This window comes from Schistocerca serialis, chromosome 9 (genome assembly GCF_023864345.2).
Source record: "Schistocerca serialis cubense isolate TAMUIC-IGC-003099 chromosome 9, iqSchSeri2.2, whole genome shotgun sequence".
NCBI classification, from domain to species: domain Eukaryota; kingdom Metazoa; phylum Arthropoda; class Insecta; order Orthoptera; family Acrididae; genus Schistocerca; species Schistocerca serialis.
This window is the reverse complement of record NC_064646.1, coordinates 15,156,611-15,172,663: the sequence shown is the minus strand read 5'-3', so window position 1 is coordinate 15,172,663 and position 16,053 is coordinate 15,156,611. Positions and strand designations below refer to the sequence as shown.

The following is a 16,053-nucleotide window of genomic DNA, read 5'->3' as shown; positions in this document are numbered from 1 at the left end:
ATCCGTAGAACGCCAGTTTTCTTTCTCCTGATAACGACGTCCTTGAGTAGTCCCCATCTGGAGATCCGAATGGGGGACTATTTTACCTCCGGAATATTTTACCCTAGAGGATGCCATCATCATTTAATCATACAGTAAAGTTGTGTGATCTCGCCAAAACGAAATTGTACAATATTTCACGATTAAAAATTTTGTATTTTTCGTTGATATTAACGCTATTCTACACAACTGACACAGAAATACACATTACATTGTCATATCATTTTAGTATGCTATGTAACGATCAATTTGTGTGCTTATAATTTATGTAACGTTGACAAAATGTCACACCAGCTGTGTTCTAATTGAATGAGGCTTGTTCTATGAGAGTGTGTTGCTGATTTGGAAAGCGAATGAGGTTGTGTGTGACATGTGACTGCCTCAGTGATTTTGGTTATGCTAAGTTAATACAATAAACCATGACGAAATAAATAACTATACATATTTAACAGTAAGAGTGGGCAACAAAAGAATACCTACAAGTATATATAATAATGTACATCCTCTATGTATGTAAAATGATGAATAAGTATGTATATCCTTTATACAAGGAAAATGGTAATCAATATCCATGTATTTTAAGTACAATGTATTAAAAATAAGTTACGTAAAATATTATATTGGTACAACTAGGGCGCACACTATGCTTCCTAGTAAAGTCGCTGGACAGCAATGGCGCTCCACACAAAGCAAAACATCTGAAATCCGTTTACGTGCCAAAACGGCTACCAGTAGCATGTAAACAGTAATCTGCCGCTGTAGTTTAGTGCATAAGTGACTAGTGATAGGCTAACGAACATGAGTGTCTACAGACTATGTTGTTTTATGACATATGGATGTGTGTGCTCGCAATATGTAACAGCATGACAAATGTATTTAATAGTAATGACAATGACATATAAATGTGTCAGCTCACTTTAAGTTGACACGGCGTAAAGCGACAAAAATGTAAGTAACATGCTTATGCAATTACATTTTTCATTCTGTATAATTGGCCGAATATCAAGATACACGATTTTGTTAAATAATTTATAAGCTTTATATTTTTCAGCTGCACTTGATAATGGCCTAAGGCCGAAATTGCAATCGTGAAATAAAGAAAGCGTTACAGTCACTGGCGTAAATATGATGTCTTTTATAAAGTTACTGAAGTTTTATTGCATGAAGAGCAAAATTGTAGTAAGCAATATACTTTTTTCCTTTCATCATTTTATGGGGATGCCAGTGAGAAAAATTTTCAAATTAAATTTTAAGTTTGTTGCAAGTCACTAAGCGCTCTCATTCGTTAATACTGGATGAATACAGACCGAGTTGCCTCAAGACATACACAAAGTTTATAATTGTAATATCTGTCTTACTGTGTTAAACCTTCAACCTTAGATTGTCGCTCTTAATGAGTACAGTATAACAGCATTTCAAATTTGGTCAATAATTATATGAAACACTAGCTGAGAAACCTGGCATTGCCCGGGTATTTATTTATGGCTGAGCCCAAGACTTCGTACATGGGGAATTCATTTTTAACTTATAAAGCTTTTTTTTCCCCTTACAATGTATGAAGTAGTGTGATTGGGGACATGACTGAAGAGCTTGTTTGGTTCATTACCATGGCAAAAAGCTACGCAGAGCTGGCCACACGAAAAGCAACTTATGTTAAGGACCACTTCTGCAACACGCAGCATCTGGCCTTTACGATCATGGGAGAATGTAACCTCACTGGGACTTGCCAACGTTTAAAGCAAAATGGTAAATTGTAGGAAGAAGTGGGACTCGGTGTATAAAAACTCACTCAGCTGCGCCTCTTCCCATAAATTTCCACTTGTATGATGTAATGTTCGGGAGAAGTAACTTTAACCCTCTGTGAGTGAAGGGTACTGAGGAGCAACATAATGCACGATGCTCTCTATCAGAGCTGCATCATGTCTTGCTTTCCGAATGCATTTGCAAAGGGCGAGTTAAAAGCCCAACGTCTTGCCTCAAGATCTTCACAAGGTTCTAGAGAGCGCACAGTCCTCAGTCTTAACAGCTCTGGTGTATTCAGAAAGACTATCATTTTCTAGGCATATTCATAAACAAAATAAAATGCAATGAGTATGGACCCAAATCACAAAGCAAAGTTAACAAATCCATATTTCCCAGCAAAGAACATAAATAAAACCTTTTGAAAGGAGCAGATCAATGGTGTTCAGTTTTTAATAAATGAAGCAAAAACAATAAATCCATGTATTCCAGCTATTTAAACTCAATTTTAGATTGTGGTGTGTGAATACTTCTGCCCCAAGAAAAAAAAAACCCTTTCCAAGGAAACAAGTCAAATAAAAATAAAATCTACTGAAAGAAGCATAGCAATGCTGTTAAGTTTTTAATACACAACATGAAATCAGTAAACCTGTATATCAAAGCCAGCTAAAATTTGCTGTTAGTTTGTATTTACAAAAATAAGGCTGCAGTGCTTAGTTCTGTCACTGACAAACTTCTAAAAATACATCTGTCATAAATTAAAAAACTAACAGCACCATCTATTGGATCACAGGTGTGCTGTGAAACTGACATCACCATCTATTGGTTTCTTGGTGTACTACACCATGATGATTAAACATGCTAACTACTAGGATGAGAAGATGATTTTAGGTAAAACTTTAAATTATGGTACAGTTGTTTGCTTGTCCCGATTCTGATGAGATATAGCCTTTATGTTGCCTCAAGCTTCACTCAAGTTACCTGTGGAAACCTCACAAAAATTCGTAACATATATTTGGAGACTAGCCTGTACCAACAGAGATAATGGTTTTACAATTTTATTATTAGTATAGATCGAAAATCAAAATTTTCATGACCTTGGAACCCACCAAATAAGCAACCTGCAACAGGGACTGATTGCCATGAACCAGGTTAACAGTTTAGCAACATAGATATGAGAGCAATACATGCCAACCAAATTTCTTGATTACTTTACACTGAGGTGACATAAGTCACGGGTTAGTGGTATGCACATATACAGATGGCAGTAGTATTGCGTACACATGGTATGAAAGGGCAGTGCATTAGTGGAGCTATTATTTGTACTCTGGTGATTCATGCAAAAATGTTTCTGGCGTAACTATAGCTGCATGACGGGAATGAACCGACTTTGAATGTGGAATGGTGGTTGGAGCAAGACACATGGGACATTCCATTTTGGAAATTATTAGGGAATTCAAATTTCGAGATCCACACTATCCAGAGTGTGCCGAGAATACAAAATTCCAGGCATCATCTCTCACCATGGACAACTCAAAGCCTTCACTTAACGACCAAGAGCAGCAGCATTTGGTAGAGTTCTCAGTGCTGACAGGCAATCAACACTGTGTGAAATAACCACAGAAATCAATGTGGGACACGACGAAAGTCCCTATCCAGATGGGCAAAACCTGGCATTAATTGGCTATGGCAGCAAATGACAGACACAAGTGCCTTTGCTAATAGCACTACTTTGCCTCTAGAATGTCTCTAGGCTTGTGACCATATCAGTTGGACCCCAGATAACTGGAAAACCATAGCCTGGTCAGATGAGTCCCGATTTCAGTTGGTAAGAGCTGATGGTAGGGTTTGAGTAAGGTGCAGACCCCATGAAGCCATGGACCCAAGTTGTCAACAATGTACTGTGCAAGCTGGTGGTGGCTCCATAATGGTGAACTGTGTTTACATGGAGTAGACTGGGTCTTCTGGCCCTACTGAATTAGCCACTGAATGAAAATGGTTATGCTTGGCTTCTTTGAGACCATTTGCAGCCATTCACGAAATTCATGTTGGTAAACAATAATAATGTGTCACTGAGCCACAACTGATCTGGACAATTAGAGCAAATGATTTGGCCAAGCAGATCACCTGACACGAATCTCATCAAACATTTATGAGACATAATCAAGAGGTCAGTTCGTACACAAAGTCCTGCACCAGCAAGACTTTCGCAATTCGGGCAGCTATAGAGGCCGCACGACTCAATATTTCTGCACAGGACTTTATGACTAAGCAAGCTGGAATCCTTTTACTTCCACTCTTGTTTTGCCAGGTGCCTCCTTAAATTCATTTTATTTTCAATTTTGCCTAATTACCATTAACATACACGAGTAAAATCTGCATTTTCATAAAAGAGAAAGGTTGGCCCTCAGTCTTATGAAATGTAGCACCAGATCTAATTTTGTGCTTAGTTTTGTGTATGTAATTAATTTCCTAATTTATTTGGACTATTCCCATTTAATATTTTTTGTTATAGGGTGAAATCCGTAATTGATTCATGACTTAGATTCTATTGTTGACTTTTAAAAAAATATCAATTCTGTAATAAACATTTGGAAGAAGAACTGCCAGGATGCTTTTAAGTATTTATTTGGTTCTATTCGAAAACTATGTTAGCAAAGCCAGTCCTTATTTAATTCCAAAATAATTACCAGATTTGTCAAAAGCACTGTTTGCGTAACTATATATGTTAATTTCATTATTTAAACAATTAATTCTGCCTAACCTTTGTGGTAGAAGAAACTGTTATAAATAAGGAATTTTTGATGTATTCATTTAATGGAATGAGTTATGTTTTAATTGTAATTTCTGTCAAACAATAACAATGTATTTTTTCAGTACCTATTATCACGAGGATATACAGAGGCCCAATTTTTGGTCCCAAGGCAGTCAGTCCACAGCTGATTTTCAGACGGGAAGTCTGTATCAGTTAGAGTAACAATAATGCTTTAAACGATGGAATTAGTGTAACACAAATAGGCCATGTGTTAAAACAATGGACAGCGTCCATTCAATTTATTTGAAAAATAGCGTCACACATTCACTATTATTCTGCAAGAACTGTGAACCGTGTGGTTACGTATTTACTGCTACAAATGTTCAACAACAAACTATTGTAGCAATATGCTGATGTTTGCCTACAAGCTATTAATGAAGCTTATCAAAATTTACCAACAGTGAACTGGCCATATAACAGCGTAGTATTGGAGGGGTTGTGAACAGTAAAAGTAAAGGCCCCGTGGAACGCAACTGTGTGCAACTGTTGGTTACAGCATTTACAGTAGTCAGTGTTGAATTTCCATCCCCCCCGCCCCATTTTTTCATCCAGTATAGCAATGCAGTACGTTGACATCAAGGACTATCAACGAAGAACTAAAGCAAGCGAATGTTACAACTTGCAATGACTTGTTGAGTCCATGCCATGCCAAGTTGCTGTATTATGCTGGACAAAAGGAGGCCCAACATGTTATTAGGGAGGTATCCCATTACTTCTGTCACCTCAGTGTATCCATAGCGAGTCCATTTCAACTTGTTATTCAGCTGGACATGGTGTTTCATATACCATAAGACCAAGCCTGGTTCTGGTGCTAGCATGAAACTACATAACATAAGCCTTTTTGAATTTAAGACAAACTATATGCTATGAGCCAGTTTTAGATTGGTTCACTTATCATTTGACAGCACAGATAAAAAATAGTTGTGCACTAATACACAACAGCAAGCTATTCTTTAGAATATAAGGAATCCTGTTTCTTTTTGTCCATTCTCTAAAGTCACTGTATCAGAGACTGCAGACACAGCCCATACCACACGCAAAGAAAATGCTTACCTCAGTGGGAAAACAAATTATTGTACCCAAGTAGGTGAAAACATTTCTAATTATGTCCCGCTCTCCATTTTATATTTCACAGTACATCTCATGTTTCTCGAATATACCTACACTTAGGACCCTGAGACAATTTATTTTCTGTCACACCTGTTTCCTTTATCCTTAAAAAGAAACAGCACTTTTTCAAAACTTATCACGTGTTCTTATCAAACCAACTAGTATCCAGTCTGCTGATCTAGTTTTTCTGGCTTATTCATGTCAATTGAAGGGTAAAAGAAAAAAAAAAAATCACAATGCAATGAGAACACCATGTGAGGTAATTCACTTACACAATATCCCTGGTTCCATTTATTGCCGTGTGGAATCGTGGTTGAACGTATGTCCATGAACCTTGATTTTTGTGTTCCTCTTGTGCCCAGCATAGAAGGGCATTTGGATACTTTGCACACTCCTTCTTCACCAAGTCATACGGGAAAGGGGAGATCTGCAATTACAGCACAAAAGAATATTTTAGTTCTCTACTGAGCTATCTGGAATAATGTTTTGTTATTAGCAATATTAATATATTAAAAATACCTGCTCAATCCTTGTAATGGCTACATCACTGCTCAATTTTTTCTCTTCACGGGCTTTCCTTAAGTCATAGAACACCTTGCCTGTGCAGAAAACTAATTTCTTCACACCTCCTGGATTTTGGCTTGGGGCTCCATCCTCTGGGATGACCCTGATTGCAAATTAAATAGGTTGACTAATTAAACACCACCAAATTAGCTGCAAACTATGCTACTTCATTTTATGTTTGGATATCAAGCAGCAGAGAGAAACAGTGATTTGAGAACTCAGGTAAGCAAAAAGTTACCTAATACAAACACTAACACTCACTAATCTCTATGACTCAAGACTCAAAGAGAAAAGTGAGTATATATAAGTAACTGACTATGTTATCTTAAGGGAAAAGTGAGTATACATATGTAATTGACCGTGCTATCTTAAGGAAAATGAACTGGATAAAAGGAACAACAATAATTTGTCTTGAAACACATAGAAGTGCTTAAAAGGGCAGTCCTCTTGAAAATTTCAAAACATTGATTTTTCTTTTTTGTCTTAAAAAATTTTTCTCTTGGACATCCGTTTTACTGTAGTGTTCACCCCAAGTTTGCCTGAAACTCCATTATCGAGTTACAATGCAATTTGTAAACAAGGGTGCCTGAAAAGCATTCACACAGGGAAAAAAATTGTCAAAGTGTAACTTCAATGACTGCCTAACAAGCATTATGGAAATTGCGAAAGTACTCGAACTTCAGTTCAGACCAGCCTATTACAACTTCTGCACAAAAGTAGATGCAAAACTTATTGAGTGAGCAGAGCAGTGGATGACAGAAAACCACAAAGAGACCTGAAGGACCATCATATGGAGGAGAATATGGAGGAGGACCTCCTTTTGGATCTGGGAGCATTGCTGTATACAGGGTTGTCCCAAGTTTCCCCAAGTGAAATTCCCTGATATTTCCCCCGATTTCCAGACATGTTGTAGCATTCTTCCCTGACAAATTTTGAGATCTCAAGGTTAAGTAGAGACATAAGATGACAAAAAATGTAAGGACTTCTTTATTTCTACCCATGTGAGCAAAAATCTTAAGTACTAACACCAACATCTTTTGTAATGAACTGTTTTTAGATGGAGAAAGCAAGCCCAATGGTCTATTGTTTCATTAAGACCACTGATGTTATTTTATTTCAATAAAATGTAACACATTTGGTGACAAAAATATGCATTTCCTTGGAGTCACAAGACAGATTTAAAATGCCTTCATTGATTTCAGAAATAACCTCAGTAAGAAGTAGGCCTATTGAAAGAAGTGTATAAGGCTGGGAAGAGTTGGGAAAACGAACACTATAGGCCAATAAAATGTCGGTTCTACTACATTCGTTATTGTCTGTTATCACTCACTGTGTTATGTCTATTATTTTACAAGTATTGTGTGATTTTTCTATCAAGGAATACATGAGTACATAGTGTACAAACTGTCAGCCACTGCCACAATTTTCTTCTTCTTATCATAAACACTTTCCAATATATAACAATATTAGAGTAGGAAAGTTGCTACTCACCATATAGCGAAGATGCCGAGTCACGATAGGCACAACAAAAAGATCCACACAATTACAGCTTTCGGCCAATAAGGCCTTTATCAACAATACACACACACACACACACACACACACACACACACACACACCTGAAGTCTCAGGCAACTGAAGCCACACTTTCAGTTGCCTGAGACTGTACACATGTTTGTGAATTGTGTGTGTGTGTGTGTGTGTGTGTGTGTGTGTGTGTGTGAGAGAGAGAGAGTGTGTGTGTGTGTGTCTACTGTTGACAAAGGCCTTAAGCTATAACTGTGTTAATCTTTTTGTTGTGCCTATAGTGGCTCAGCATCTCCATAGCAACTTTCCTTCTCTAATATTGTTACATTCCATCCTCGATTTTCCATTGATTGATTCGAATATATAAACTACCTTGAAAGTGTGAAAATGTACGAGAGTACATAAAATGTCTACAAAAGACCACAATGTACACAGTACTTGTGGTGAGACGATCGGGATTCCTGAAACCCATCACCCGTGGCCTCTAGCCTGCCGAGGAGCACCGCAGTCCTGTGTCCATGGAAAAACCATGAAAATCCGCAGCATTACACCTCACACAAACAGACCCTGCAAGTAGATCAGTGAGGCTAGATCCGATGGGCAGGTCCTGCACATTAGTGGGAAATGATGGGCTTCAAATCAGCAGGCCTGATCCATTACAGATACCCACAAAAACTGCCTGTGGCTTCGGACCATCTTTAAGTCCACTTGCGTGGATTTGGAATGAAGATTGCGGACAGTGCACTGCAACATATTGAGAATGCTCTTCTGAAGATCGGAAAAGTGGCACAAGGAGGAGCATATATGAAGAAGGAAATGAAGAACAAATTACTAGAGGCAGTGAGTGAAATAAGAAAATGCTTAGAATCTTTGAAAAATGAAACAAAAGCAGAGGAGGAGGAGAATAGGAATCCTAGGAGAGAGGTTAGGAACATCCAACAAGAGGAGACGAGCGAGGGAGAAGACAGCTGCACTGCCGAACAACTAGCGACATCTATCAGAGAAACACAGGAAACAGCACATAGTGGACTGCTGGGCACTTAGTGAATCTATTAGCAAAACGCAGGAAACAGCACATAGCGCACAGAGGCAGACGGAAGACACACCTACAAGATCTGAGAAGAACTTCAACGGAGACATTGGAGTGTTTAGCTCTCGGGGGGAAGGGGAGAACTGAGGCATAAAGTGGAGGAGATAACTGATTTCCTAAAAAACCAACTAGGGATATTAATACAGGAGCAAATAAAACACTAGAAAAGGAAAGTCACCTAGACCCAGAGAAAACCAAAACTGATTGAAACAACATACAAACTAAATACAACAACAAAGTTAAACCAAGGGGAACAACAATATACATAAATCCTTTGCTCCAGCAACAAAATCAGCTAAAAGTCCAAATCAATGCACATGAGCAACATAATAAAACCTGAAATCAGGTTAATGAACTAGAGGAACCAACTTGGAGTACTGTGGTGGGAAGGAGACGGTACAGAAGATACCAGAGTAAAAATAAAACCATAATGGGTACAAAAAAAAGACAAAGAAATGCAAGCAGCAGAAACAACAGCGTGGCTATATATCGTTAACTTAAAGGGAACCTCCACAACTGATACAGTAGTGAAATACCTTAACAAGAACGAAATACTGGGACAACTAGAATGTGAAGAACTGCGCACACTGGGCGACAAAAAAGCTTTCAAAGTAGGCATTCCATTTGAAAAGCTACAAATCACACAAGAACCAGAATTCTGGCCAGAAAACATAAAAGTACGTTGATTTCGTTTCCCAAGATGATCAATGGAAGAGGGAGCAGAGTTCAGCTAAACTAAGATGAAAACCAGAAGAGCAAGAAATAAAAGCAGTCTTGTGGAATACGGAGGGAATAAAAAGTGCTCTTAATCTAACACCAACAGACATTCTGCAAAACTCTGATCTTTCAATTCTAACAGAAACCTTCCTGATAGACAACTGGCAACATAAAGATTTCTACAATTATCACCTAATGGCACAGAAGGGAGAAAGAGGATGACCCACGGGAGGAATATCTATCCTACTCAAACCCTCTTTGACGCCCACCAAAAAAAAATCATAAAACAAGAAAATGTATGCTACCAGAAGCAGCAAACATAAATATAATTGCAGCCTATTTTAAACTGCACACAAATGCTGTAGAAATAATTGATGAAATAGTCACACTTATCAAACAATGTGACAGCAAACCCAACATTATTGCAAGCGATCTCAACTGCAGAATAGACACGGAGAACTGTAAAACAAAACTAGTTACTGAAATCCTAGAAGAAGATGGTTTCACCCTACTGAATGATAGACAGATACCTACATACATATGCCACAATGGGAAAAGCATCATTGATATTGCATTAACAAGAGGAGAAATAAAAGGAAGTATTCAACCAATATGGCATGACTCCATTACTCCTATAGCAAAGCACATTCCAATGAAGATGAAAATAAATAACGTCACGTCACCGCCAGCAAGAAAGACTCACCAAATCACACAAAGAAAAATAGACATACAAAAATTAACAAACCAGCAAGAACAAATAACACAAATAGAAACTTTAATAGAGGAAGGAGACCTTGAAAAAGAAATAGACCAAATAGAAGACCTCCTAAAAAATTCAGTGATACAAACAAACCCAAAAACAAGGACAGAAAAAAGATGGTTCGATGCTGAATGCTACAGCAAAAGGAATACTGTTCTAAGAATGCTCCACAGACTAAGAAACCAGCATGACGAGGAAACATACAAACTGTACGCAGAAGAGAGGAGAATCTACAAAAAACTAATAGAAGAGAAGAAAAAAGAATACATAGAAAGAGAGGCAAAAAGAGAAGTGGATGAAGCAGAGAAAGACCCATACATAGCAGCAAGACCAAGAAAAATGGCTCATACACCAAATATAGACTTGAAGGAATGGGAAGACCACTTCAGTAAGATACTGAACAAACGAGGAATCAAAACACCCCCAAAGAAAGAGAAACAACATCAAACTAAGGAAAAAGACAATATATGGGAACCTCTAAATGAAGAAGATGTGAAGGAAGTAATAAGAGCACTGAAGAACAAGAAAGCAGCAGGAGTCGATACAATATATAATGAACATATAAAAGATGCAAAAGAGGCTCTCCAACATGTATGGACCAAACTATTTAACAAATGCCTGGAACTTGGAAGAATTCCGACACAATGGAGACACTCAACAATAAAAGTTCTCTACAAAGGTAGAGGAGCCCCATGGACCCAAACAGTACAGAGGCATAGCCCTGGAAAATACTCAATTCAAGATGTTTTCAAACACAATAACACAAAAAATCAAAGCCTCTGTGGACAGTCATCTCCCAGAACGACAAATGGGTTTCAGATCAGGAAGATCAACACTTACGGCAGTCAGGCTTCTTCTAAGCAACATCGAAGTGCTACAAAAGAAACAAATGTTCTACACCGTGTTCATAAATTTTACCAAAGCCTTTGACCTACTGGAAAGAGATTTCATAGTCCGAAACCTGGAAAACACAATGGGAGAAGATAGCGTACGGGCAAGAATAATCAAGTCAATCCTCGAATACAACTTAATCTCAATATCAGACAACCTCTCTTTTTCGAACCTCATTCTGCAATCGAACGGAGTCTTACAGGGTGGCCCAATGAGCGCTTTGCTTTACATTCTTGCCACTGAAGAAGTACTCCAAATTGGTGAAAATGAAGAAGATGTACACGTATATGCATACGCTGACGACATAGCCATAGGTTCAACAGATATACAGAAGCTGCAAAAAATAGACAAATGGTGCAGTGAACACAAACTACACATAAACATAACAAAGACGGAAATGGTGATTTTTCAGAAAAGGAGGCAAAACACCCAAGAATGCGGAAATCAACATCAGAGGACAAAAAATAAAAATCTCATCAGACTTTAAATACCTAGAGGGTGACATTGCAACCAACAGCCAAATGCTTCACAAAACATACAACAGAACATGCAGCCCAAGCAATAATAGCAATACAGGACATCAAAAACATCCGCCTACTCAGTCTAGAAACAGCCATGAAATCATTCAATGCAAAAATCTTGCCAATCCTGGGGGATGGAGGTTATATGGGACCAGCTGACAGAAAAAATCTAGAAACACTAGAAAAGGTAAAACTGACTTATCGAAAAAGAGCACTAGGTCTCCCAAAGACAACAAGATCTAAACTAGTGTACCTGCTAGCGAGAGACACATTCCTAATTGAAGATATCAAACTTTGATATATGATGCCACACACCAGGGCTTCCACAAAGCAACTGAAGATCATGGAGGACTAACAAGAAAAAGTATGGCCGGAGTTCTATGGCACTGAGGCAAAGACGAACCGCTCATGGACAGCACCAAACTTCGAGCTGCGACATGTCTTAACTAGATTTTCTATTCACGGCTTTCACCATCTAATTTGCAAAAACAAAACATGTGTATGTGAACCGTGTAACGAAGCCTGTGAACAATATCACATAAAACTGTGCAGTAAAAGAGTGAAATCGATAAATGAATATGCAAAAATGTAAAATGTAAAGGTAAATGTAAAATCTTAAACAAAGTAACTGTATATGGCTATTTGGTTGCAATTTTATTAAATAAAATAAAATAAGTCCACTTGTGTGGCCAGCTATTCACGTCACGGCACCATGTTCATGAAACGACACTGTGATGATCAGTCCAAGCAACAGATAACTTGTGCGAATACTCTGAGAATCAATACTAATGAGGATGGATAGCAACTTACCATAAAGATGATCACTGAGCCGCAGACAGGCACATAGAAAAGACAGTCACACTCTCACAATCAAATTTTTGGCCTTAGCCTTTGTCAGAAAAAGAGCGCACACACATTCACACAATCATTCAGACACAGCTTTTGCACATGTGACTGCCATCTCCAGCCACTGCATCAACAGTCTCTGAGAATCAGAGCCAAACAAACTGCTCAGCATGCCTGCTTACCTCTCATCGGCAGCTGCTAGGTTAGTGGCAAGATGTGATGGTAGGACTGACTGCAAGCTGAAGGGAGTGGTAGAAAGGGGAGAAGCAGTAAGAATGAGGGAGTAGGGAAGTGGCACATATACTCAGCTGCATCCAGCCAGTGACAGTACTTAAGATCTCAGTAAAGAAACAATTTGATCTGAGACAAAAATGAGATTTTCCAGAGTTTTTTTTCCAAATTCTCCTGATAGTTCCCTGATAAGTTTGAGATTCCCTGATTTCCAGATCTTGTGGCAACCCTTTGTATAGTCCAGGGATTGCTGACTAGAGGCATTTTTAACTACAAAAGAATGCACAACTCTAAATGATTTTCTTCAAATTGGTCGGAACATAGTTTGAGAATGGTATCTATGATTTATATCAGAATTTGATGCTGTATGTAACATTTTGTGATACCTTCAAAAGCCCATTTCTGGTGACCGCTTTTGTCTCAATTTTGTGGGTGAAGATGATAACATATGTTTCAATATGTCAACATTTTGTTAGAACTTAACATTTTTCACTATCCTATGGATGATGATAAGTATACTGAAAAGACTTATACAAAATTATTTTGTTACAAACCCAGAAGAAGAGCTTCAGGAATTCCCACTGATGATAAATGTTCTGCTTGCGAGGTGTCCTTCCACCTAACACAGCAGTTACAGAGTGTGTCCAATGTGAACACAACAATGACTTCTTACAGACAAAAGCATAAGGAATAAAACTATATCATCAGCCATAGCATTACTTTTTAAATTACTTGAAATAAGAATAATGAAAATTACATATTTTTCATGCATTCAAAGACAGCTACTCCCTTAAATGAATTTTACGAACAGGATATTCATAGCAATTTATATATAAGTTATTACTCCAACATTCAAATCAATTGTATGAATTACAAAGGGGCAAAAATAAGCTGAATAATTTGTTTCCCCACAGCCTGTTTTCTGTAAAGGCTTGCATTAGGCAGCAGCAAAGATTTTTCTTACAAATTTCATACTTTTTATAGCCAAAGCTTGCTTTGTACTTTACGATATAGAGTGGAACATTGATGTGCAATATCCTGTACCACGTGTCAGTGTCAAAAGAGCTAAACAGCCAATTTACTCCTTGTCTTTTCTTTCTGTTCCCCCACCCCCCATCTCTCACACGTTGTTCTCGAAGACAGACAAGCAACTCTACTGTAGAATATAGGAGGATATTCTCTTTCTGAACACAGTGCATGCAGCACTTCTCACAATCAACAACACTGAACAGCTGCATATGCGAAACTGTTGTTCATGGTGACAATACATGTGGGGCGGAAGGGGACTTTTTCAGTTAGGCACAGTTAACAATATATTAATGATTCAAGCATCAAATTCCTAGCAAAGGTGTTTGATACCATCGTAACAAAAATAAAACACATAGCCTCCCGATAACGAAAGATTGCAATTACTTAACACTGTACAAATCTCTATCTCGCTGTGGAACAGATTTTGAGATGTAACTCAAAAATTAGCTTGCTGTACAGATCAACAGTAAAATGACAACATATGAAATTAGAAGTGCTAGCTGAAAGGAATGCAAAATTACTTTGAAATGAATAGAGAAGAAATATGGAAGTGAAGGATGGTTTATCTTTGTAACTGCTCCACATCCACAATTTTCTAAAGTGTAAGTGGTCAACTGGCACAAGGGAGAACAATTATGATACCAATGCTTGATGTTTCATACATAAATAATTAATAAGGAAAGTTACTAAGTTGGGTGATCAACATACACTTTTATTCAAATCATAAAATCAAATTTCTTTATGGGAGCAATTCTGTAGTGGTGTATACAAAAACTTCATTGGTAGTTTATCAATGAAATACTTGTCTCAGATACTACTCTAGAAAGGAAAACTAAAGTACTAACAGATGACATCAAATAAGTGATACATAAAAAAACATCACTCAACTCTAACCTTGCACTAATTCACAGTCCTATTCTGAACACACAGCTTGACTAACGGTACACACAAAACAAGTCTTCGTGAGTGTAAAATAAAATAAGTCATAAAAAGGTTAAAATACCTGAGAAGAGAAGTGCAGCGATAGGTCAGTGAGGTGAAATGGGAAAAAAAGTAAAGGGTACAATCAAGAAGAAATTAAGCAACAGAAGGATTATGTGAGGACACTGAACATGCAACTCAGTGATGATGAGAATCTAGTAATCAAGGGTTGGAGTGGAATGCCACAGTAGAGGAAGGAACTGAATGCAGAGTTATGGAAGAAAATAATTTCAGTAGTAGGAATGAGACAGCAGGAAGACCGAGTTCTGCAATAAATGTCAGCTATTAATAGTGAAAACACTGTTTAAAATAATAAGAGGAAGAGGTATACTTGGAAAAAGGCCTGGAATTACAGGGAGAGAGAGACTGAAACATCACGTATTGGATTCTAAAGTGTACTGAAAAGAAGATATAAGCTCAGATCACAATTTAATAGTGATGAATAGTAGATTGAAGTTTAAGAGAATCATCAGGAAGAATCCATTAGTAACAGTACATCAATGGCCTCTATGGGGAGGAGAGGGGGGGGGGGGGGGAGACTGTCTCCTGAAGTGAATACACAGAGGAAATGGTATTAGATTAAGTGTCTGAAAGAGCCTTGGGATACTTGAAATCGAACAAAGCAAAAGACACCTATATCATTTCTTCTGAACTTCTGAATAATTGGGGGAAGTGGTAACCAAAGTATTTTTACAGGTAGGCTAGCCAGTTTAGGAATATTTCAGAGTTTCAATATAATTTTAATTCTGATTTATTTTATTTTATTTATGCTGTTCGACTAAGTATTTACCATGAGCTCCTTCAGATCCTACGTGCATGGTGAACCATGGCATCATCATCAGACATTATTGTTTCCTGAACTTTGCTAACAAAACCAGCCAAATCCATCACAAGAGGCAAATCATAGGGGAAGTGAGAATCGTGTCACATGGTGGTTGCTGGCTGCATCTTTGAGTGCAGAGCCTATTCTAGTCACTCTCTTGTGCTCCATGTTTTCTGTCTCTTGGGTTCCAGCCTTCTTATAGAGCAGATGGGTTAGGCCACCCATCTCTGTAACTCTTTTTCCTTCTTGATAGGCCATCAGCTTATTCACAAGTTAACTGCCTTCTCTCCCTCAATCTAGTCCCGCATTCTATAACCTAGAGTGGTGGGGGCCCACAGTCAAGCCTGGACAAACTCTTCTGTAACCCAA

At 38.0% G+C, this 16,053-nt stretch overlaps 1 protein-coding gene across 5 annotated transcripts in view; it reads right to left on the bottom strand.

Moving 5' to 3' along the window:
* Positions 1 to 16,053, bottom strand: part of LOC126419295 (2-oxoglutarate dehydrogenase complex component E1-like) — a 135,005-nt gene that overhangs the window by 36,853 nt on the left and 82,099 nt on the right. For all 5 annotated transcript variants that reach the window (XM_050086464.1, XM_050086463.1, XM_050086467.1 and 2 more), the window contains 2 exons: positions 6,224 to 6,371; positions 5,977 to 6,131 (listed from right to left, as the gene is read on the bottom strand). In XM_050086464.1, coding sequence (XP_049942421.1) covers positions 5,977 to 6,131; positions 6,224 to 6,371 — 303 coding nt within the window. The remainder of the gene's footprint in view (positions 1 to 5,976; positions 6,132 to 6,223; positions 6,372 to 16,053) is intronic.